Source organism: Adelges cooleyi, unplaced genomic scaffold (assembly GCF_023614345.1).
Source record: "Adelges cooleyi isolate 19-005CV unplaced genomic scaffold, UGA_ACOO_1.1 ACOO_flye_CR_arks_rails_tigmint_CR_PRNA_651, whole genome shotgun sequence".
NCBI lineage: Eukaryota > Metazoa > Arthropoda > Insecta > Hemiptera > Adelgidae > Adelges > Adelges cooleyi.
Window position 1 is genome coordinate 2,941,850 of NW_026096352.1, and position 21,065 is coordinate 2,962,914.

General features: G+C 38.2%; 1 protein-coding gene across 26 annotated transcripts in view; it reads right to left on the reverse strand.

Moving 5' to 3' along the window:
• LOC126844212 (twitchin) overlaps nt 1–21,065 on the reverse strand; it is a 72,270-nt gene that overhangs the window by 16,598 nt on the left and 34,607 nt on the right. For 22 of the 26 annotated variants that reach the window (XM_050582184.1, XM_050582183.1, XM_050582194.1 and 19 more), the window contains 65 exons: nt 20,745–20,886; nt 20,552–20,676; nt 20,349–20,487; nt 20,061–20,275; nt 19,793–19,999; nt 19,573–19,713; nt 19,340–19,507; nt 19,143–19,267; nt 18,902–19,079; nt 18,687–18,834; nt 18,340–18,476; nt 18,109–18,272; nt 17,907–18,048; nt 17,544–17,846; nt 16,865–17,464; nt 16,675–16,804; nt 16,423–16,595; nt 16,226–16,353; nt 16,050–16,070; nt 15,332–15,485; nt 14,961–15,260; nt 14,729–14,895; nt 14,532–14,667; nt 14,185–14,466; nt 13,799–14,104; nt 13,551–13,655; nt 13,253–13,450; nt 13,070–13,194; nt 12,752–12,908; nt 12,349–12,648; nt 12,096–12,270; nt 10,245–10,372; nt 10,030–10,174; nt 9,823–9,959; nt 9,394–9,693; nt 9,187–9,322; nt 8,948–9,114; nt 8,033–8,314; nt 7,773–7,913; nt 7,549–7,707; nt 7,179–7,481; nt 6,840–7,121; nt 6,469–6,768; nt 6,271–6,406; nt 6,044–6,210; nt 5,845–5,977; nt 5,450–5,775; nt 5,258–5,380; nt 4,804–5,180; nt 4,540–4,744; nt 4,103–4,408; nt 3,862–3,997; nt 3,600–3,766; nt 3,228–3,509; nt 2,969–3,152; nt 2,740–2,891; nt 2,577–2,676; nt 2,156–2,319; nt 1,806–2,087; nt 1,442–1,741; nt 1,043–1,224; nt 855–975; nt 510–788; nt 341–446; nt 71–276 (listed from right to left, as the gene is read on the reverse strand). In XM_050582184.1, coding sequence (XP_050438141.1) covers nt 71–276; nt 341–446; nt 510–788; nt 855–975; nt 1,043–1,224; nt 1,442–1,741; nt 1,806–2,087; nt 2,156–2,319; nt 2,577–2,676; nt 2,740–2,891; nt 2,969–3,152; nt 3,228–3,509; nt 3,600–3,766; nt 3,862–3,997; nt 4,103–4,408; nt 4,540–4,744; nt 4,804–5,180; nt 5,258–5,380; nt 5,450–5,775; nt 5,845–5,977; nt 6,044–6,210; nt 6,271–6,406; nt 6,469–6,768; nt 6,840–7,121; nt 7,179–7,481; nt 7,549–7,707; nt 7,773–7,913; nt 8,033–8,314; nt 8,948–9,114; nt 9,187–9,322; nt 9,394–9,693; nt 9,823–9,959; nt 10,030–10,174; nt 10,245–10,372; nt 12,096–12,270; nt 12,349–12,648; nt 12,752–12,908; nt 13,070–13,194; nt 13,253–13,450; nt 13,551–13,655; nt 13,799–14,104; nt 14,185–14,466; nt 14,532–14,667; nt 14,729–14,895; nt 14,961–15,260; nt 15,332–15,485; nt 16,050–16,070; nt 16,226–16,353; nt 16,423–16,595; nt 16,675–16,804; nt 16,865–17,464; nt 17,544–17,846; nt 17,907–18,048; nt 18,109–18,272; nt 18,340–18,476; nt 18,687–18,834; nt 18,902–19,079; nt 19,143–19,267; nt 19,340–19,507; nt 19,573–19,713; nt 19,793–19,999; nt 20,061–20,275; nt 20,349–20,487; nt 20,552–20,676; nt 20,745–20,886 — 12,705 coding nt within the window. The remainder of the gene's footprint in view (nt 1–70; nt 277–340; nt 447–509; nt 789–854; nt 976–1,042; nt 1,225–1,441; nt 1,742–1,805; nt 2,088–2,155; nt 2,320–2,576; nt 2,677–2,739; nt 2,892–2,968; nt 3,153–3,227; nt 3,510–3,599; nt 3,767–3,861; nt 3,998–4,102; nt 4,409–4,539; nt 4,745–4,803; nt 5,181–5,257; nt 5,381–5,449; nt 5,776–5,844; nt 5,978–6,043; nt 6,211–6,270; nt 6,407–6,468; nt 6,769–6,839; nt 7,122–7,178; nt 7,482–7,548; nt 7,708–7,772; nt 7,914–8,032; nt 8,315–8,947; nt 9,115–9,186; nt 9,323–9,393; nt 9,694–9,822; nt 9,960–10,029; nt 10,175–10,244; nt 10,373–12,095; nt 12,271–12,348; nt 12,649–12,751; nt 12,909–13,069; nt 13,195–13,252; nt 13,451–13,550; nt 13,656–13,798; nt 14,105–14,184; nt 14,467–14,531; nt 14,668–14,728; nt 14,896–14,960; nt 15,261–15,331; nt 15,486–16,049; nt 16,071–16,225; nt 16,354–16,422; nt 16,596–16,674; nt 16,805–16,864; nt 17,465–17,543; nt 17,847–17,906; nt 18,049–18,108; nt 18,273–18,339; nt 18,477–18,686; nt 18,835–18,901; nt 19,080–19,142; nt 19,268–19,339; nt 19,508–19,572; nt 19,714–19,792; nt 20,000–20,060; nt 20,276–20,348; nt 20,488–20,551; nt 20,677–20,744; nt 20,887–21,065) is intronic. The other 4 variants (XM_050582186.1, XM_050582211.1, XM_050582193.1 and 1 more) reach the window with 1 other exon arrangement.

Sequence of the window (21,065 nt, forward strand, 5' to 3'; positions counted from 1 at the left end):
ACATAAAACAATTTGTTGTGTTTAAAATTTGCCCGAAAACTGACTAAAAGTTCGGCGTGGCTCAACTAACCGAATTGGTTCTTAGCGATGATCGGTTCAAGTGTTGTGAGTGGTTCGGACATTCCTTGTAAATTTTCTGCGCGAACTCTGAACTCATACCGGGTGCCTTCAATCAATCTTGGCACGGTAGCATGTGTGAATGCTGGGTTAATGTATGTTACAGCCGGTACCCATCCACCACCATGTGTTAGATCTCGTTTTTCAATTACGTAAGCTCTGTAACAAACAACTTGAGTTAAATATAAAACGTTTGGAATTATTAAGCTAAATAATTGCGTACGTCAGTTCACTTCCGCCATTGTCTTTTGGAGGTTTCCAAGACAAAGTAACCGAGCCGGCGGTAATATCTTCGTAGGCCAAGGGTCCATCGGGCGGTCCTGGCCGATCTGTTCACAAAAATATTGTAAATAAAACAAGGGTTTGAAGTTAATTATTTTGAATAATCTTACCCAAAACGGTAACGTTAAACGACCCTTCATCAGTACCAGAATCGTTTTTCAACAGTAGGTTATAAACTCCAGAATCTGATCGTTTTGAATTCACTCTGTTCATGATCGTATGATAACCAATGGACGTGATTGTAGTTCGGTTATCTGGTTTAAGTTCTGAACCATTAAGCGTCCATGTTACATCTGGAGGCGGTTCGCCGACGAAATCAATGTCGACGTGTAACACTGTACCGGCTCTTATAAACAGGTCCTTTAGCGGCGTCTTAATTTTGGGTTTCACTAAAAAGTATAATTATAGTATTATTAATCAAGTGTTAGATAATGTACTGACAAAAAACTGCTTACAATGTCTGTGCTTAACGATAACTGGATCGGATGGATCACTAGGCGGACTAGGGCCAGCCTTGTTGTTAGCAATAATTCTGAATTCGTATTCTTGTCCCTTGAACAAATCGGGAACGGTGGCCTGCAACAAAACCATCAACACCGTATAATCGAATAAACCAAACTATCACAACAACGGTTACCCGTACCTTAGTTTCCCTGCCTGGCACCGTAAGAGCATTAACCCAATACGGACTACCCTTTTCTTTTTTCTGTACTACGTAGTCTGTAACGGGGCTGCCACCGTCATTCTTTGGCTTTTCCCATTGGAGTTCGACGAAGTTCTCATCCCAATCCGTAACAACTGGCTTTTCTGGTGCTTCTGGTTCATCTAAAACGGTAACATAATAGGAGTAATACGCGAAAGTAAATTAGATTTTTATTAGAAGCATAAAACAAATAAATGATGAATTCTAAAAGTTTAGGATGTTTTTCAGCTGGTTAAAATTGAAGAATGAATGTGAAGGTATAAATAAAAAATAAATAATCATTAGATTTCTTACAAATTATTAGGGTTTTAATTATATAACTGTAGTTTAACCACCTACCGAATTCGTTACGAGCTATTGTAGATTTGTCAGTTTCGAGTACATCCGACTCGCCGATATTATTTACGGCTTTCACCCTAAATAAGTATTCTCGCTTGTGGATCAATCTGATCACGTCGTGGAATAATGAAGTCGTCATTCCGGCGTCTGACCAAGTACCTCTGGAAATGTCCATTTTTTCGATGACGTAATGCAAAATTGGTGCTCCACCGTCATCGACCGGTTGTTTCCACGTCAGACGACATCCGTCTTTCCTAACGTTGGAGACATCCAATGGACCTACAGGTGGTGACGGACGGTCTAAGAACAAAATAAAACATTGTTAATATTTTCAGTTGACAATTGTTGTGTAGTAAATAATTACCAAGTACGGTGACATTAGCAGACGCTGAACATTTTCCCAAATCGTTTTCCAACGTTAACGTGTATCGTCCGGTGTCACTGCGTTGCGAGAACGGTATTTCGAATATGACCTGAGCGTTGTAAATTTGAATGTCAATCCTGGGATTATTGGTCACTTGCAATTCATTGATGCTCCATTTGACCGATGGTCTAGGAGCCGCTTCGATTGGAACGGTGTAATTGATTTTGTTACCGGCCCGTACGATGAGGTCAGGTAAGAATGTCGAGTCAATAACCGGTTCCACTAAATAAAACAAGAAAATCGGTATGATAACAAAAAAAAATTCACAAGAAAATGTCACATTGACTTACAGAATTTTGGTTTACACGTGATAACGGCTGATGGCTCACTGGGTTCACCGGGGCCACCTTTGTTAACGGCAATAACTCGGAACTCGTATTCATGACCTTCGCTTAAATCTGGTATCGAAGCCTTGGTCTTCTTTCCGTTCACAGTAGCGGCTTTCTCCCATGGTCTACGAGAGTAAAACAATAAAGAGTCGGTTTAATATTCAGTGTGTTTAAAGCACTGTTAACTACATTAAAGACATCAGCTACATTAAACAATTACATTTTTTTAAAATCAAACTTTAACTGAGAGAGAAACAATTAAGTTATTAAATCGATTATTGATACTCAATCATGAACTGTCGCCATCTCATGTAAGAGTCGGACCATAGTCGAGTGGACGTAAGGTAAACGTAGGTATACACAAATTATATTATTTATTTACCCGTATTTTTCTCGTTTCTCAATGACGTATTGCGTTATTTCAGATCCACCATCTTTCTTTGGTGGTGTCCATTCAAGGTCGACAAAGCTCTTGCCCCAATCTGTTTAAATCGAAAGATTTGTGAAATGTCAAAAAAATGTAAGTACAACTAAAAATAACTTACCCGTGGCTACTGGCGTGCCCGGTTTGTCCGGTTTTTCATACGGGTCTTTAGCAGTTATACCATCGAACGTGTTTAGTGGTAAGGATTCACCAATTTTATTGACAGCCCTTACTCTAAAGTTGTAGTTGTGTCCTTCAATCAAGTGGTCGGCTCTGAAGTATTGATAACGTCGTCAGTAACCGTCAAGTGTCGTAAATATTTTATACCAAAATTTTATTCAGGAATATACCTTAATGAAGTTCCAACAGCTTCTCCTACCGGGACCCATCTAGCAGTGTCAGCGTCCATTTTTTCAACCGTGTAATGCGTTATTTCCGATCCACCGTCGTCCTTTGGTGGATTCCATTTGAGAACACATGAGTTCTTTGTCACGTCAGTAGGATGTAGTGGTCCCTCTGGTGGTTGTGGTACATCTACGTAACGATTTAACATTTAGCAGTGTATACTACAGTGTATTTTAAAAACACATTTATTTGTTCACAACGTACCGATTACGGTTACTTTGACTTGAGCCTTATCCATTCCGTGAATATTTCTGGCCACCAAAATGTAGATTCCGTCGTCTGATCGTTTGGCATCAAGTACTTTCAGTTTTGTCGAATAGTCTTGGTTGCTTATACTTATGTTGTCTGTTTTTAGCAGCACGTCTCCCTTGAGCGACCATTCTTTTGTTGGGGGAGGCTCTCCAGAAACTTTAACGTCGAATTCGAACATGTTTCCAGCCCGAACTTTGATATCCGTAAGAGTGTTTCGATCAATATGGGGAGCCACTGAAAAAATTCATTTGTTCAAACGTGCATATCTCGTCAGAACGATATCCGTTAATAGAAATCATTCATTTTTTATAAATTTTAGCTTACGTTTTTTAAGTCTTGCCGTGTGAGTCGGAGTCGCTTCACTCGGTTCTCCTGGACCTGCTTTATTTACTGCGCGTACTCTGAATTCGTATTGGTTGCCTTCTGTTAAACCGGGTACAATTCCACTATTTTTGTCTTCGACTACTTCAGCCGCTTTGACCCAATTAGGGCTATTATAAGGATTAAAAACCGTTACAACACTATTAATGACAATGTACTTATGTACGCTTAAATTAGTTTTTACAAATAACAAATAATTTTTTACCTGTATTTGTCCTTCTTTTCAATGATGTAGCCTGTGATTGGTGATCCTCCATCAGATTTTGGTTTGTCCCATTCAAGCTCAACGAAATCACTATCGAAATCTTTGACAACAGGGTTTGACGGACGACTAGGTGCATCTTAAATCATATTTCAGCATTGAAATAGTAAGTAAAATGATTTAAGTGAAGTAGTCGTTACGAATTTTAAATTGTACAATAAATTATCTATTAATAAAATGTTACCGAATGGGTTTTTAGCTTCAATGCTTTGGTTAGCAGTCAACGGATCCGATTTGCCTTGTTTGTTTACAGCCTTTACTCTAAACTTGTATTTGTGTCCAGGTATTAAATCTTTAATGTCAAAGTTTGTTTCTGGTCCATCGGTCTCTCCAGCAGGCACCCAACGTCCTGTGGCTTCGTCCATTTTTTCTACGATATAGTTCTCAATAGGTTGACCGCCGTTGTCTTCCGGTGGTTTCCACGCGAGTTTGCAACCTTCTGCGGTTACGTCGGACACCTTTAATGGACCTTCTGGTGGGCTGGGTTTGTCTGCAAAATAATATGTTTAAGTGACTGACACGTTTTTATTTTATAAATATAATTTTAACTGGGATATGTTTTAGGGCTAGGGGTCAATGTTTTCCAATGAAGTGGAGAAAATGTTGAAGATTTTTCCTCACCGAGAACAGTTACTTCAGCGTATGCGGTATCTTTTCCGTTTATGTTTTCAGCTGTTAGAGTATAAGTTCCAGAGTCTTCTCGGGTAGCATTACGAATTATCAGTTTGGTATTGTAGTCTACATGCGTTTGTTTAACCCCATCGCCCGTCCGAATGTCCCTATGATTTTTAACCCATCTGGTTTTCGGAACAGGTTCGCCAGTAACCTAAATGGATAAATAAAACAATTACAATACTATTCTGATATATTATTGAGTTTACTCACTTTGATATCGAAACTTATGGTTTGTCCTGCTTTAATTTTGATATCGTTCAGGTTTGTGCGGTCAATATGAGGGGCTAAGTTACGTGGTTTGGTAACGATAGTTTGGGTCGGATCACTTGCCTCTCCAGGCCCAGCAGCGTTTACGGCTCTCACTTGGAACTGATACGGTTCGCCTTCCATTAGGCTAGGAATCGTGCACGTAGTTAGGCCAGCCGGCACCGTAAGAGCTTTCTCCCACGTTCCAGATTTGTCTTTCACCTCCACTACGTATCCCGTAATGGGTGAACCACCGTCATCCTTTGGTGGTATCCATTTAAGATCGACAAAGTTCTTGTCCCAATCTGTCACTTCCAAATTGCCCGGTTTACCGGGTTCATCTGATATAAAAAAAAAATTGGTGTAAATATATTATTTTTAAATTATCATTTACTAGTGAAATGTAACTGTAGTTTACCGTAAGGATTTTTAGCGATAATCGATTCTGTTGCTACTAACGGCTCAGATTCACCTTCTGCATTGACTGCCGTCACGCGGAATTTGTACTCCTTACCCGGCGTCAAGCTGTTCACCGCAAGTGCTACACAGATCGAGTTAAAGTATACTTTTGTTAATGGGGATTCTGCTGTTGATTCTTTGGAATATTTACCAGTATCAGGGGACCGACCACACGGTATCCAACTACCTTTCTGCACATCGAATTTCTCTACCAAATAGTACTCGATAGGAGTACCACCGTCGTCTTCTGGTCTCTTCCAGTTTAGTTGGCAACCGTCTTTGTGTACGTCGGAAACTTGAAGAGGTCCAATTGGTGGAGTTGGTTTGTCAGTTACTACAACGTTAATGGTAGCAGTGTCTTTGCCAGAACTGTTTATTGCCGAAACCGTGTATTGTCCGCTATTAGCCCGATTTACAGGACGAATTACTAGTTTTGTATAATAATCCACTATTTCTAGGTGGACGTGTGGTTCGGATCTACAAAAAAACGTATCGTTAAATTATTTTCTTCATTTATTAACCACAATTTTTATTTGTCACATTTACCTTAACGGCATGGCTCCGCATCTCCAGTCGACATGTGGTGGCGGTTCACCAGTAATTACTGCATCTAACTTTAAGGACGACCCTGCCGATATTTTTACATCCTGCAAGTTACGTCGATCAATATGTGGAGCCACTGAAAAAAATTTTTTTTTCATAAACATCTTAATCATAATATGTTATGTTCATAATGTGTACTCACAGAATCGGGGTTTCGCAATGAAGTTTGCACATGGTTTGCTCGGTTCACTTTGACCAGCTTTGTTCACAGCAACAACTCGGAACTGGTACTCGTTTCCTTCGACTAATCCGTTAACAGTTCCCCGTGGTTCTTCATTGATTGTTTCTCCAGCTTTTTCCCATACAGGACTAAAATAAAATGTTTAATCGTTAAACAATTTCGTATAGTTTCGTTTAAAAGTATAGTACCTGTATTTATCTTTTTTTTCAATTATATAATGAGTGATCGGAGTTCCGCCATCGCTAAACGGTTTTTTCCATATTAGTTCAGCGTGGTTTTGACTCCAATCATTGATTTCTGGAGCACCAGGTGTTTCAGGATTTGCTAAAATAAAAAAAAAATTGAATAAAATGGTCTGTTTCAACAATTGGAAATGAGATACTTACTGAACGGGTCTTTGGCAACGATGGTAGATGAGGTTTCAAGGGGTTCCGACTCGCCTTGACCGTTAAGAGCCTTGACGCGGAATTTATATTCATGTCCCGGAATAAGACCATTAACTTGCATTTCTGGGTCTTTTGTGCGTCCTACTGGTAACCATATTCCGTTCTCAGGATCGAATTTCTCCACCAAGTAGCCTTCCAACGGTTCTCCACCGTCGTCCTTTGGTTTTTTCCACTTCAATGTGCATCCGTCTTTATTTACGTCTGACACTTCTAACGGACCTTCGGGCTTGCTGGGCTTAGCTGAGAATAATATGACAAGTATAATAAATTAATACGCTTTTGTGATATTTGTTTAAATTCGCTGTACTCACCGAGAACAGTGACTTCCACTTCTTCCTCATCTTCTCCGTATTTATTAGTAGCAATAATCTTGTAAACTCCCGTATCGCTTCTCGTGGGATTAGCGTGATAAAACTTGGTATTGTAAGGCACGTTATCGATTTGGTAAATACTGTTTGTACGAATCTTTGAGTTGTTGAATCTCCATTCAACGTCAGGCGCCGGTTCTCCGGAGACTTTTACATCGAAAGATATTGGCTCACCTTCACGGATGGTTAGTGATTTGAGATTGCGACGATCAATTTTTGGGGCCACTAAAAAAAAATGGCATGAAATATATAATGCAAATGTAAAATTTACTTTAAACGTACATTTTCTTGGTTTGGGCACTATGGATGCGCTCGGCGGACTTGGGTCTCCTTGTCCGGCCTTATTTACTGCCCTCACTCTAAATTCATACTCTACTCCTTCTTCCAAGTCCTCGGCTCGTCCTTTGGTCACAGGTTCTTTGTTCTCGCCTGCTTTCATCCAGCGTGACGTTCCTTTTTCTCGTTTCTCGATTACGTAACCAGTAATGGGGGCTCCACCGTCGTTGATGGGCGGTTCCCACTCTAAGTCGACAAAATCTTTGTCCCAGTCGGTAATTTTCGGTGCAGTGGGTGCGTTTGGTTCGTCTGAATGAATAAAAATAGAAATGAATAAAGCACAAATCAAGTAACGTGCTTTCTAAGAATGGCTTACCGAACGGATTTTTGGCAATAATCGAGTGATCGGCAGTTAATGGTTCAGATTCGCCCTCGGAGTTGACCGCAGATACTCGGAACGTATACTCTTGACCAGGTATCAAATTTGACACAGTTAGGTTTGGTTCTTTGCTTCTTCCGGCCGGTACCCAACGACCTATAAGAGAACAAAATAATTAAAATAAAAATATCGTAGATATTCGGTTTCTTCAGCAAACATACCGGTTTCGGCGTCCATTTTTTCTACAACGTAATGACTGAGCGGCACTCCGCCATCATCTTCCGGTGGGTTCCATTTCAACGTACATCCTTCTTTGTGCACATCTGATATTTTTATTGGTCCCTCCGGTTTTCCTGGTTTGTCTGTACATAGAATGTAAACAAACTTCATTATTTAAAGCATAATATATAATTTTATAGTTCAATTTTTTTATACGAACTATACATTACGAATTTTCGTGCACTTAACAAAAATGTCATACCTAACACTGTGATATCGAATGTGGCTTCGTCTTTGCCGGAATCGTTTTCCGCTTTGATCACATACGACCCGGTGTGAGACCTATCCGCCACAGATATTGATACTTTAGTCCGATAATCCTCGTATTCCACGTTAAAGTTATCTTTGCTATCTAAGCGCGCTTTGTTATGATACCACACTTTAGTTGGAGGCGGTTCTCCACTGATTTTCACATCAATTTTCACGTGTTGTCCAGCCTTCAACGTTAAATTTTTTAACGTACTTCTATCGATAACAGGTGGCACTGTAACGAGACAATGCAAAATGCGTTAAATAGCAAAAAAAAACCATAAAAATAACGTTAATGAAATTTTATTTTAAATGTTTTTATTTTTACAAACAATTCAGTCAAATAGGCTCAACCGATTAAAACCATAATAATGTCACTTTGAGGCTGTACACCATATTTTGTTTTGTTTTCTTATAATTCATAAAATATCTCGAATATTAGACATCCACTGATTTGGTTTTGTTGAAATTAACAATAAGTAAATAATATTTTGTTGTATTTAGAGTTGAGCAGTAGGGTTTCTAATTATTGTAAAAGGTTAGATTATTACATAGTAAGCGTAATAGTAGTGGTGTAATTCGGCGAACGTAAGTTTCTAAACGGTTATTTTTTAGATAAGTTAGTTCCTATATAGTAGAAAAATTGAATTATGTTAGTTCTTACACGGTACGGTGGTGTTAACTCAAACGATATAAAGTATAAATAACTGTATACTATAGGGATCGGTACTCATTTGGTCTACGTTGGCTAACCATTTAATTTGCCAATTTATATCTTTTACTAGATTGTATTGTTTACATAATTGTTCAGTCTTCAACTGTTTTATTGTATTTAGGGTCCTACTGTATAAGTCTTGTAAAATCTTACCATTTCTATCTTTAGTGACTACTGGATCACTAGGCTCACTGGGTTTACTCATACCACCCTTATTTACGGCGATCACGCGGAAAGTATATTTCATGTTTTCTGCCAAGTCGGGAACTCGGCCATCGCATTTGTTTCCAATCAACTCCGTAGCCTTTTGCCATTTTGAGCTAAACACAGAAAGTGTCATTTGTGAACAAGAAATTTCTCGGCATTTTTCTGTTGCATTGCAATGGTTTTACCTGTATTGGTCTTTCTTTTCAATTATATATGAAGTGACTGGTGCTCCGTTTTCGGAAGCTGGCGGTGTCCATTTCAAGTGCACACTGTTTTTGTTCCAGTCTTTGGCGTAAGGTTTCCCTGGACGGTCGGGTTCATCTATAAATTAAAAAAAACATGCAATTAAGAATTTCAATGGACCAGCATTCAATTCGTTATGGATTTCGTACTGTATGGGTTCTTGGCCACGATTCCAAAGTCGGTTTCTAATGGTTCGGAATCCCCTTCAGCATTGACGGCTTTAACACGGAACAAATACTCTTTTCCCTCGTGTAGGCCTGTCACCTCGGCCTCAGGCAGTTTAGACACGCATACCGGAACCCATCTGCCTGTTTCAGTATCCATTCGCTCCACAACATAATGGTCAATTGGAACACCACCGTCATCTTCCGGTTTCTCCCATTTTAGTTCACATCCGTCGGCGGTCACCTCGGATACCTTAAGCGGTCCTTTTGGTTTGCTAGGAGCGGCTGTAACGTAATGAAAAATAAATAATAGTCTAGGTGTGTTAGAAACCACAGCATGGGTTAAATGAGAATCTTGCAACAGCTTCAGTTAGTTAGATGGGGTTTTTTTTTATCAGTCATTAATACACTTACTGAGAACGATGATCTCGACTTCGGCTTTGTCAGTACCAGAATCGTTCTTAGCCGTTATTGTGTAAATACCCGAGTCGGTGCGTTTAGCTTTTTGCAGTATAAATGTGGTCTTGTAGTCTTCGCTTTCAATGGTCAGTCTAGATGCCAAAATAATTTGTGGTCAATAATGAGAAACAGATAAATTGTACACGGTAAGTATGTATTTACCTATCATTGAATAGTATCGGTTGCCCGTTGAACGCCCAAGTTATAGTGGGCGCGGGTTCTCCTTGAACGTCTGCCTCAAACTTCAAGAACTTCCCTCTACGAACTTCCTTCTTATTCAAATTCTTACGGTCGATTTTAGGAGCCACTGGAAATAAAGAAACGCAAATCGTTATGAGCAAAGTTTAAATAGTTTAAAACTTTATGACAAAACTTACTAAATCGAGGTTTGGCAACGACCGATTTTGAAACGTCACTTGGTGGACTGGGTCCGACTTTATTAACAGCCACCACTCTAAATTCATATTCGTGGCCTTCAACAACGTCCGTCACACGACCAACAGTTCTGTTAAAAATAAGTACATTAAGCATTTTAGCAACATACAAAAATAATGCATATTTAAAAATTAAGTTTAAACATAAATAATAAAAAGGTTATAGTCGTTTTATGGTATTGGGTTATACCGGTTACCATTATGGAAGGTTATACAATATGTTTATGGGATTGGCATTGTTGTGCAAATTCTTATTCGAAAAAAATGAATTTGAATTATTTTATCTTTAATGCGTAGCTGAGAAGGTATTGTTTTTACAAAGACGCGTTTTTATTTATTTATTTTTTTTTGTATCTGGACTCACGATATCTTCTAAGCCGCTGAACCTAATTTTTTATGTAGCAACTTTATAGATCAGAGGAAAATTTAGAAAAAAGCCCAAAAAAATGTACATATTTTTCAACTTAAAATTACAGAATTTAATGGAATATTCATTACCAAAACTAAAAATACTTTTGAAAAACGTTGACAACCAAAAAAATATTACAAAAACCTCTTTTTCTAAACTTAATTATTTGTTTTTGAGCTTAGTTTTAGGTCTTTATATGTGAAAATTATACTGAAAGTAGATCTAGTGTGAGGCGTATCATAAACAATTTTCTCAAAAATGTAAAGTCATCATTTTTTTATTAAGGAAAAACTGAAAACACGGGAAAAATTACACTTTGACGGTAATATATTTCTAGGCTGCTATATTAAAGTGAATCAACGGGTATCCAAAAAATATGTTCATTATTTTGTTATTTACGATATCATATCCACCCTAATATTAAAAATACAACTTTAAGTACATTATTGACTATGATTTTATATATAACTACAGATACGCATCGAAGCGTTTTTTTTTAAAGTGATTTTATCACTTTCAGTTAAAAAAATTCTAAAGATCTGTGACCTCCGTTGATATATGCTCTGCCCTGGACTCGAACCCAGCTGAACTGGCTTTTTTTTTACAATTGTAATAAAAATAATAAGTGATTAGTACTATTCTAGCATAGCTAAATTGAATAGGAAAAGGAAAAAATAACAAACTATTTTTATAAAGTGTATCTAATGTGTAATCAAATATAGCATTAATAGCAAATAGCAAATAATACTCTAAATACATAAGATGAATATTTGTTTTATAATATTAAATATGGTATAATAATATTGAAACTCAGTATTTATTTTTCCGTATCATTAGAATCTAATTTACATATATTTTAGTTATATACCTAAGCTATATCCCTTATAACCAGTGCACAAGTGAAACAAAATAGTCATGTGTCGATGTTAAGTGGCATTAATAATCTAAAGCTAAAATTGACCATTTAAAATGTGTAAATGTTAAATTTCATAGACAATCTGCCAATTAATCGTATCTAATCGTATCAATTTGATATTTGTATTATACACAAAATCACAACTTTGTAGTAATAAGGTATTTTTAAAAAAAATCGATTTTTTAAAAATTTTCTTAAAAATATTTATTTTTCTATTGATATTATTTTGTATTTATATTTTACGTATAGAATCATATATCAAATTTAAAACAAATAATATTTTTAAAAAGTTCCGAATAATTATTTTTGAAATAGTTTAAATAATTTTCACTTGAATATAATGTGTTAGTTAAAAGATTTGTTTTAAGATTTTTTTTTAACAATGCACAACTATCCATCGTACCCTTAAAAAAATTTATATTCAGAATTTATGATTATTGCGAAATCTGAGTAATATAAAATTACTTACTTATTAGGGACGGTCAAAACTGGTACCCAATTTCTGTTGTCATCCTTATCTCTCATTTCCACAATGTATTTCTCAATAGGTGCTCCACCATCAGATTCTGGGGGAGACCATTCGAGATCGATGAATGATTTATCCCAATTAGTCGGCAATGGTTTGCCTGGCTTGGTCGGTTCGTCTGTGAGAAAACATAGAGAACAACAAGAAAACGGTTGTTAACAAAAAGGCTTTAACACTTTCCAATCGATTTGCTTACCAAACGGATTCTTGGCCACGATGAACTTGTCGGCCTCCAGATCATCTGATTCGCCTTCTTTGTTGACCGCCCGTACGCGGAATTTGTACTGTTTACCTTCTTGTAACCCGGTAATGTTGGCTTCGGGTTCGCTGGATTTACCGCACGGTATCCATTGCCCAGTTAGTGGATCTAACTTCTCGATCTCGTAGTATTCGATCGGAGTTCCTCCGTCGTCTTCGGGTTTATTCCATTTGAGTTTGCAACCGTTCTTGGTCACGTCCGTTACCTCCAGAGGTCCACCCGGTTTTGTCGGTTTGCCTGGATAAACAGATTTTCAGATCAGCGATTATTTCTTTTGTCTTTTCAAGCTAAAATTGAATAGTCGGTGCCTATTAGATATTTGTGGTTATTGGAATAATACCTAATATTGTTATGTCGAATGTTGCTGTGTCTTCGCCGACAGAATTTTTAGCCGTGATCAGATAAACGCCGCTATGAGCGCGCTTTGCCTTAACAATCATTAGCTTTGTGTTGTAGTCCATGTTGGTGATTTCCAGCGAATTGCCGGTGGACAAAATCTAAAAGTGTTTCAAGCCAGTTATCAGTAATTGTTACTTATAGAACTAAGTAACTTGAGTAATTAAAATTAAATTAGATTGAATGGAAAGCTCGCAATTTATATTAAAATTTTAAAAAAACGGTGCGCTAATTATGGAGGTAGTTACTAAACGTTGCTTACAGATTCCTTAAACGTCCAAGTAACAACTGGAACGGGTTCGCCACTAATATTGACGTCGATCAGTTTTGTATGTCCGACTTTCATAACCAAATTTTGTAAATTAGTCCTATCTATTCTTGGTTTTACTGTAAAAGACAAACAAAAGTTATGGCTGTGTCATAACTAGTTGACCGAGTTCCTTACGGAATTTCGCTTTGGCCGTGTGTAGCAAAGACTCTTCACTAGGTTCACCGGGTCCGGCTTTGTTAACCGCTCGCACTCTGAACTGGTACTGTTGTCCAGGTTCTAATTTTGGGACTTTGCCCTTGCAAACATTTCCAACCACTTCAACAGCTTTTACGAAAGATGGATCATATTTACTCTTCATTTCGATTATGTATCCTAAATTTTTTATTTTTTTTAAATTATTGTGACAAAAACAAATATTACAAAAGTATTTTTATCATATGAGTGGTTCTAGTGAACGGCGTCGTGTACTGACCAGTTATAGGTGCTCCACCGTCTCTAAACGGTGCGTCCCATTTTAAATCTACTGAATTTTCGTCATAATCTACGATTTCTGGTAATCCTGGAGCTGCGGGAGCATCTGTTTATAAGAAAACGTAAAAAAGTGTTTAATTACTTTTAATCGTATAAAAATTAATGTAAATAAAAAATTATTTTTGCGGATCATGACAATGTTTTAGGCCTACACAGCATACAAAAAAATTTTTTTTATATCTCTCGTACCGTATGGATTTTTGGCGAGTACGGTAGCATCCGTTTCCAACGGTGCCGATTCTCCTTCTTCGTTCATTGCTTTTACGCGGAAGTTGTACTTTCTGTTCGGCTCGAGACCGTTGATTTGGTGTTCTGTCTTTGTTGGATCCACGAAGCCGGCCGGCACCCATTTGCCTGTAGTCGTATCCATTTTTTCGACTAAATACCCAGTGATCGGCAGTCCACCGTCGTCCTTTGGTTTGTTCCAGTGTAACTTACAGCCCTCTTTGTGCACGTCAGTAACTTCAAGAGGACCTTCCGGCGGAGACGGCTTGTCTGCGCAAACATAACAGCGAAGTTAAGAAAGGTTTTCCCAGTTTGTTTAATAACGTGCTCGAAAAATAATCATTATTTACCTAAAACAACTACGTCTACTGTGGCTTCGTCGAAACCGGACGCGTTTTCAGCCCGTAATGTGTAAATTCCAGAGGTCTTTCTGGTGTTGTCGGACAGCACCAATTTCGTGTTATAGTCTTCGTTTTCTATTTTCACTGTACGTTCTGGCGTCAGTGGTTTGTTTCCGAATGACCACGTCATAGTCGGTGGAGGTTCGCCACGGACGTCCACGTCGAATTTCACTACTTGTCCAGCCCTCACGACGACTTTTTGCATTTTCTCGCGGTTTATCAATGGTTTCACTAGCCAAAATCAAACCACCACAGTTATATTTATTATTGTCAATTCACAAAAACACATGACTTACAGTTCTTGGCCTTGGCTGTGTGCATTTTGGTTGCGTCGCTGGGTTCTGACGGTCCAGCTTTATTTATTGCCCGCACTCGGAACTGATACTGGTGGCCTTCTTTTAGGTTTTTTACTGTTGCTTGGCACGCTGGTGTCTAAGAAAACGGGGAAAAAAATTAAATACACACCAGAATACAGGGTGAAATAAATACATACTTTAGTAGTTAAAATTTCATCCCAAACGGTAGACAACTTGTCCTTTTTCTCGATCACGTACCCGGTAATGGGCGCGCCACCGTCGTTTTTCGGTTCGGTCCATGTTAGGTCAACTCTGTCCACGTCCCAGTCGGCAATTTTGGGCGTGCCTGGCTTGCCAGGAATTTCTGTACGAAGAATATTAGCCAACGGATTATTAGTTATACTTAGGTCTCGGATTTTTGACACTTACCGTAAGGGTTCTTGGCGACAATGGTGCTTTCCGTTTCCAGAGGTTCAGACTCGCCTTCCTCGTTCATGGCTTTCACCCTGAACGAGTATTCGTGACCTTCCTGTAAACCTTTTATATCCATTTCCGGTTCTTGGACCCGGCCAACCGGAACCCAACGTCCTGTCTGTGCGTCCATTTTTTCGACCACGTAAGCCGTCACTGGTTTGCCGCCATCGTCCTTGGGTTTGTCCCACTTTACTTTAGCGCCGCTGGCTGTTACTTCTTTCACTTTAAGCGGACCTTCCGGTCTGGTCGGTGGACCTGAGTAAAGCAAAAGGTGAATTGATTAAAATTCATTGGACTGTTAACGTTACCGTCTATTACAAACGTACAAAGAACCGTAACTTCCACGGTTGCTTCGTCTTTTCCAAAATCGTTTTCGGCAATGATTTTATATACGCCAGAGTCTTTACGGACCGTGTCCGATAATGTGATTTTCGTATTGTACGGAACGTTCACGATCTGCACGTTTCTTTCTGATACGACCTGATGATCGTAGAATTACACAAATTAACAAACAATAAAAAAAGTAATTATTATTTTGGATTTCGTACTATCTACAACAATATTAACTACAGAAAACGCAAGTCTCGTCGTCAGAAAACTATCTGAATAATGACAATTCAAAATTACAGATTGTTTCATCAAAGCGACAACATAACAATAATTTTACATTGTGTTATTATTATTCACTGAATCATTATTTGGTTCAAGTAGTGAATAAAATACAAATCTACATTTTATTACCATTAAATCTACCGTACGCACACTAATCATAACTACTTATACAAAACACAACACTAAGTACTAAAAGATTTCAACATTTTATTAATACTAAAAAAGTAATCAAATCTACTGATTTAGTAATCTAAAATTTCCTAAAATTAGGAATTTATAAATTTATATTAGATTAACTACGAGGTACTTTAATTATTGAGAAATATATTATCATATAAAAAAACCGACGTCTTAAAAAAAATTTGTTTCACAAATCTACTAAACCGCAATTAAAGCTCTTATAGCTTTATTAATAAATATTTATTTACTCACAGCCTTTAAAACTTGTTCAGTCTGAAATGTAAAATTTGTTTTTGAATAATGTGTTTTATATTATTTATTTTTATAACTAATTTTTTTTACAACTTTTTGTTTTCATACATATTTTAACTTGATTCAGTATTTGTAATAACTGTTACAAATGTGTAAAAAACGAAAATTTCACAAACCTCTTTGTTAATCAGCTCCCATTTGACTGTTGGAGCGGGTTCGCCTTTTATGTTGACGTCATACTTAACTGTCTTTCCACCTCTTACCACAACGTTTTTCAAATTTGTTCGATCAATTCTAGGTTTCACTGTAAAACGAAACATATACACGTTCAATTTAGCCAAATACCAATACTATTATTGTATGTTATACTTACATGATTTGTGTTTAACGATATGTAGTTTCGTCGGTTCTGATGCGGGCGATGGTCCCGCTTTGTTAACGGCTACAATTCGGAATTGAAGTTCTGATTTTTCTTTTAGATCCGGCACCTTAGCTTTTAACTCAGTAGCCGGCACTTCTAATGCGGGTTCCCAATCTTGTTTGAACCTAATAAAAGCACAAAATACAAGATATTATTGTCATTACTTGTTATCTCTGATTGGCATTATTTTCAAAAATTGCGTACCTGTCTTTTTTTTCAATTATATATTTCTCAATGGGAGCACCGCCGTCCTTTTCAGGAGCAGTCCATTTAAGTGTTACACTTTGGTTGTCGTAATCAACGATATCTGGTGTTCCAGGCTTCGACGGTTCGTCTGCAAAAAAACCGGTCGTTATTGACCGGTTCAACAAAATAGTCTAGAATTTATACTTACCAAATGGATTTTTAGCTATTATGGTCTTTGTCGTGGTCAAGGGCTCCGAATCTCCTTCTTTGTTGACGGCCGTCACTCGGAATTTGTACTCCTTTCCTGGTTCTAAATTGGTCACGTCACATTCGGGTTCTTTAACACTGTCCTTAGCCGGCACCTTGGCCACTCGCACCCATTTGCCAGTTGTCGTGTCCATTTTCTCCACTTCGTATTCGGTGATAGGGCATCCGCCGTCGTCTTCCGGTTTCTTCCACTTGACTTTACAACTCTTTTTGGTTATCTCCGTTACTTCTAGCGGCCCCTTCGGTGCACCAGGCTTGCTCAGCACCGTAAATTCAAGAGTTGCCTCGTCTTTGCCCGACGCGTTCTCGGCTATTAAAGTGTATACACCCGTGTCCTTGCGCAAGGCACCGGTTATTGTCAGCGTTGTCTGGTGGTCGACATTTTCGATCTTGACCCTCTCGTTGTTGACGACTGTTTCGTCTTTCAGTCGCCACGTCAGAGTGGGCGTCGGCTCTCCAGATACGTCTACTACCCACTTTTGATTTCTGCCCGCCTTGATCGTGATGTTTTTCATACCTTCTCGGTCGATTCTCGGTTTTACTGAAACAAAAACCAAATGTGGTCAAACGCGGATATGTGTATAGCAAATATATGTTTATATAATAATTAGCCAGCTTACGATTTCTGTGTTTGCACACGTGTGGCTCGGTCGGCTTGCTGGGAGATCCTGGACCCGCCTTGTTTACCGCTTTTACGCGGAACTGATACACCATTTTTTCTTTAAGTCCTTCGATTTTCACTTCCGGAGTGCCGTCTGCCGTTTTAGTCACTTCGCTCCAGTCCGTCGAAAATTTGTCTTTCATTTCGACCACATAGTGTGTGATCGGTCGACCACCGTCCGATTCCGGTTTCTTCCACTTGAGCGTTACGCTCTTGTTGTCGTAATCGATTATTTCTGGTTTTCCGGGCTCACCGGGTTCATCTATAACCGAACAATATTTAGTTTAGAGTTGAAAACAATATACGTATAACCTTAAAATACCATATGGATTCTTTGCAACAATATCCTCAGAGGTCTCGAGAGGTTCGGATTCTCCTTCTTTGTTTACCGCCTTTACTCTGATCTTGTACTTCTTTTTTGGAGTCAAATTGGTAACCTTAAATTCTACTTTATCTGGACCAGACTAAAAATACGGTTACCGATATTAGAATAGTTGACAGATTTAATGCTTTGTTCGTCTTACCTCTCCTGCGTTCACCCATCGACCGGTCTCTATGTCCATTTTTTCGATGATGTAACCTGTTATCTCTGAACCCCCGTTGTCTGATGGCTTTTGCCATGACACGGTAACGTGGTCAGCCCTAACTTCTTCGACTTTCAATGGACCCTTGGGTCTCAAAGGCTTGTCTGCGTAATGAAAAACATAAATATTGTTATTTAATACGCAACCGGTAAACTTTGTTTGTAACCTTACCTAAAACAATGACTTCGGCAGTCCGTTCGGCTGTACCAGAACTGTTTTTCAGTATCAACTTGTATTTTCCGCTATCGGCTCTCACTGCCCTTCGGACCGTCAATAAAGTATTGCGTTCATATTTGTCGATCGTTATTCTGTAAAAAAAACAGAACAAGTTAGATAGAACGAAAAAAGATACTGAAGCCTTAGTATAGTTTAAAGCCAAATTTTTCATAGGGTATTTTAAGAAAAATTGATTTTAAATCATTGATAGAACATTTTAAACTCTTCTACGCAGTACAAACAGTTTTGTAATTATTTTTTTAATATAAGGTTTGTAACTATTGTATTGTACGATCTCTCACCTGTCACCGTCGTGCTTGATTTGGTTTTCACCTATTTGCCAAATTACTTCTGGTTCAGGTTCACCTCCATATTTGATATCGTATTTGATCACTTGTCCCTTTTTGACGATTATGTTTTTCAAGTCGTCACCAATAATCCACGGTTTAACTGCACATGATAAAAGTGGAGATGTAAGTGGTTCACTTATAACAGCAGTAAAGATATCGAAACTTACCGAAACGCGATTTGGCGATAATAGGCTTCGTAGCAATACTAGGTTCACCTGGACCCGCTTTGTTGATGGCTCTGACTCGGAATTCATACTGGGTATTTTCCTTTAAGCCTTCAATCGTGGCCGATGTTATATCACCTTCGTAGACTTTGCTTTTAACCCAATCTTTTCCGAATTTTTCCTGGTTAATTGAAACATTATTGATTTATTTTTGTTTATCATTTTTAAAGCACCACGAGTTTACTTTGTATTCTATAATGTATCCCGTTATGGGAGCACCTCCATCGTTCTCCGGTTTCGTCCAAGTTAAATCCGCATGGTCTTTATCCCAGTCAACGACTTCAACGTTATTCGGTTTGCTGGGTTCGTCTGAAACACGAGTCATTTACACCATCGATTATACAAAATTCAACAGTAAAGGTATAATTTAGGACTATGTACCCCATGGGTCTTTAGCCAAAATGGATTTGGCCAACGGTGTTGGTTCGGAAGCACCAATTTTCGAAACGGCTCTTACGCGGAATTTGTATTCTTTTTTCGCTGTTAAGTCAGTTACGTCTAATGTGAGCGGTGAGTCAGCTTTAACTTCAGCAACGTTGTGCCATCCGCCTAAAACACATTTTTTCCGATTAAAAGCATGTCAACGAAAATAAAAAAAGGCGGCCGTTACATACCTTTAACAGATAAGTCCTGTCTTTCGACTAGGTAATGCACAATAGGAGAACCGCCGTTGTCCGCAGCTGGCTGCCATTTGAGTTTACAGCTGTTTTTCATAATATCAGATACTTCCAAGTTCAATGGTGGTGAGGGAACGTCTGTAATAATACAATATAATCACGTCCGTTAATTTTAGAACTCTAATCAAAAATGCTTTCAACACTAATTTCTTCATACCTTGCATGTTAATATTAACATCTTTGACATCTTCTCCTTGGTCGTTTTTGAGTTTTATCTGATATTTTCCAGAGAGCTCGTGAGCGGGTTTTTTAATGTTATAAATAATTTTATCGTCATGCACGATGATCTCCACGTCTTTAGGTGACAACGGTTTGCCGTCCTTTAAGAGTTTTGCATCTATAGTCGATTGTCTTGTACCGTTTACTAAAAATGGAATTGTTCGTTTATATAAAAACTGTGAATATAGTACGGGATTCATGATTACCTTTGTAAGGAACCTCGAAGGTTAACGGACGCGTCACGGGTCCTTCTATATTTTCGTCAAACGATATTACAGGCTTCTCTTCGCCCTTTTTCACATCTAACAAACATATGGATGTCAGGTCGTTGGATTTGCACATTATCTCACCGGCGTCTTTCATCTCCAACTTGTTGAATATTAGCTGATGTTTTCCACCGCCTAGATTTTTTATTTCGATTCTTAAACGAAACACCATATTAGTTAGTCAATAAAAACAGACAGATAAGTACTAACTACTGCTACTAGACTTACCTATCCGATGGCACAATGGGTTTATCATCAAAGAACCATTCGGCTGGAGCCGTCTGATCTTGAAGTTCGACTTCGAAGATACATTTCTCCCGCTCAATGCCTGTCGTATCTTTGAGTTTTTTGTTGAATTTGTTTTGGTCTGTAAATATTAAATAGTCCAGGTAAGTTAAAAGTCAACTCAAATCGAAATGAAGACTGTTTACATTTAACAACGAGTTCGGCTTCGGTTCTGTCGGCGTTGGATGTGCATGCGTACAAGCCTGCATCTGTGATTTTTGCCTCGTTGATTACTAATTTTCTCTTTCTACCTTCTTTTACTATGCGGACCCTAACACGAAGAAGTCGAAATTTTAATATCTTCGAAAAAAAAAACAGTAAGCATTACTATAAGTTTACCTTTTGTCTGCTTTAAGATCTTGTCCGTTCTTGGACCATTTAACGTCTCCAAGCGCATCGTCTAGCTCACAAATCAACGTCACAGCATCCTTCTCCGTTACTTGCTGGTGTTTCAACACTTTGACGAATTTATATGGATAATCTACCAAAACAACGGAAGTGTTAGATATTGGGGCTGTCCATTGAACATTCAATATGTATGTTCTCGAGAAGAGAGACAAATATAGTTATTAAGTTAAAAAAAATATCAGATAAATGTACGCCTGAAGTTACTAGACTATACAAAGCATTAAGATTAATGAAAAAAATGTGGAGTTGAGC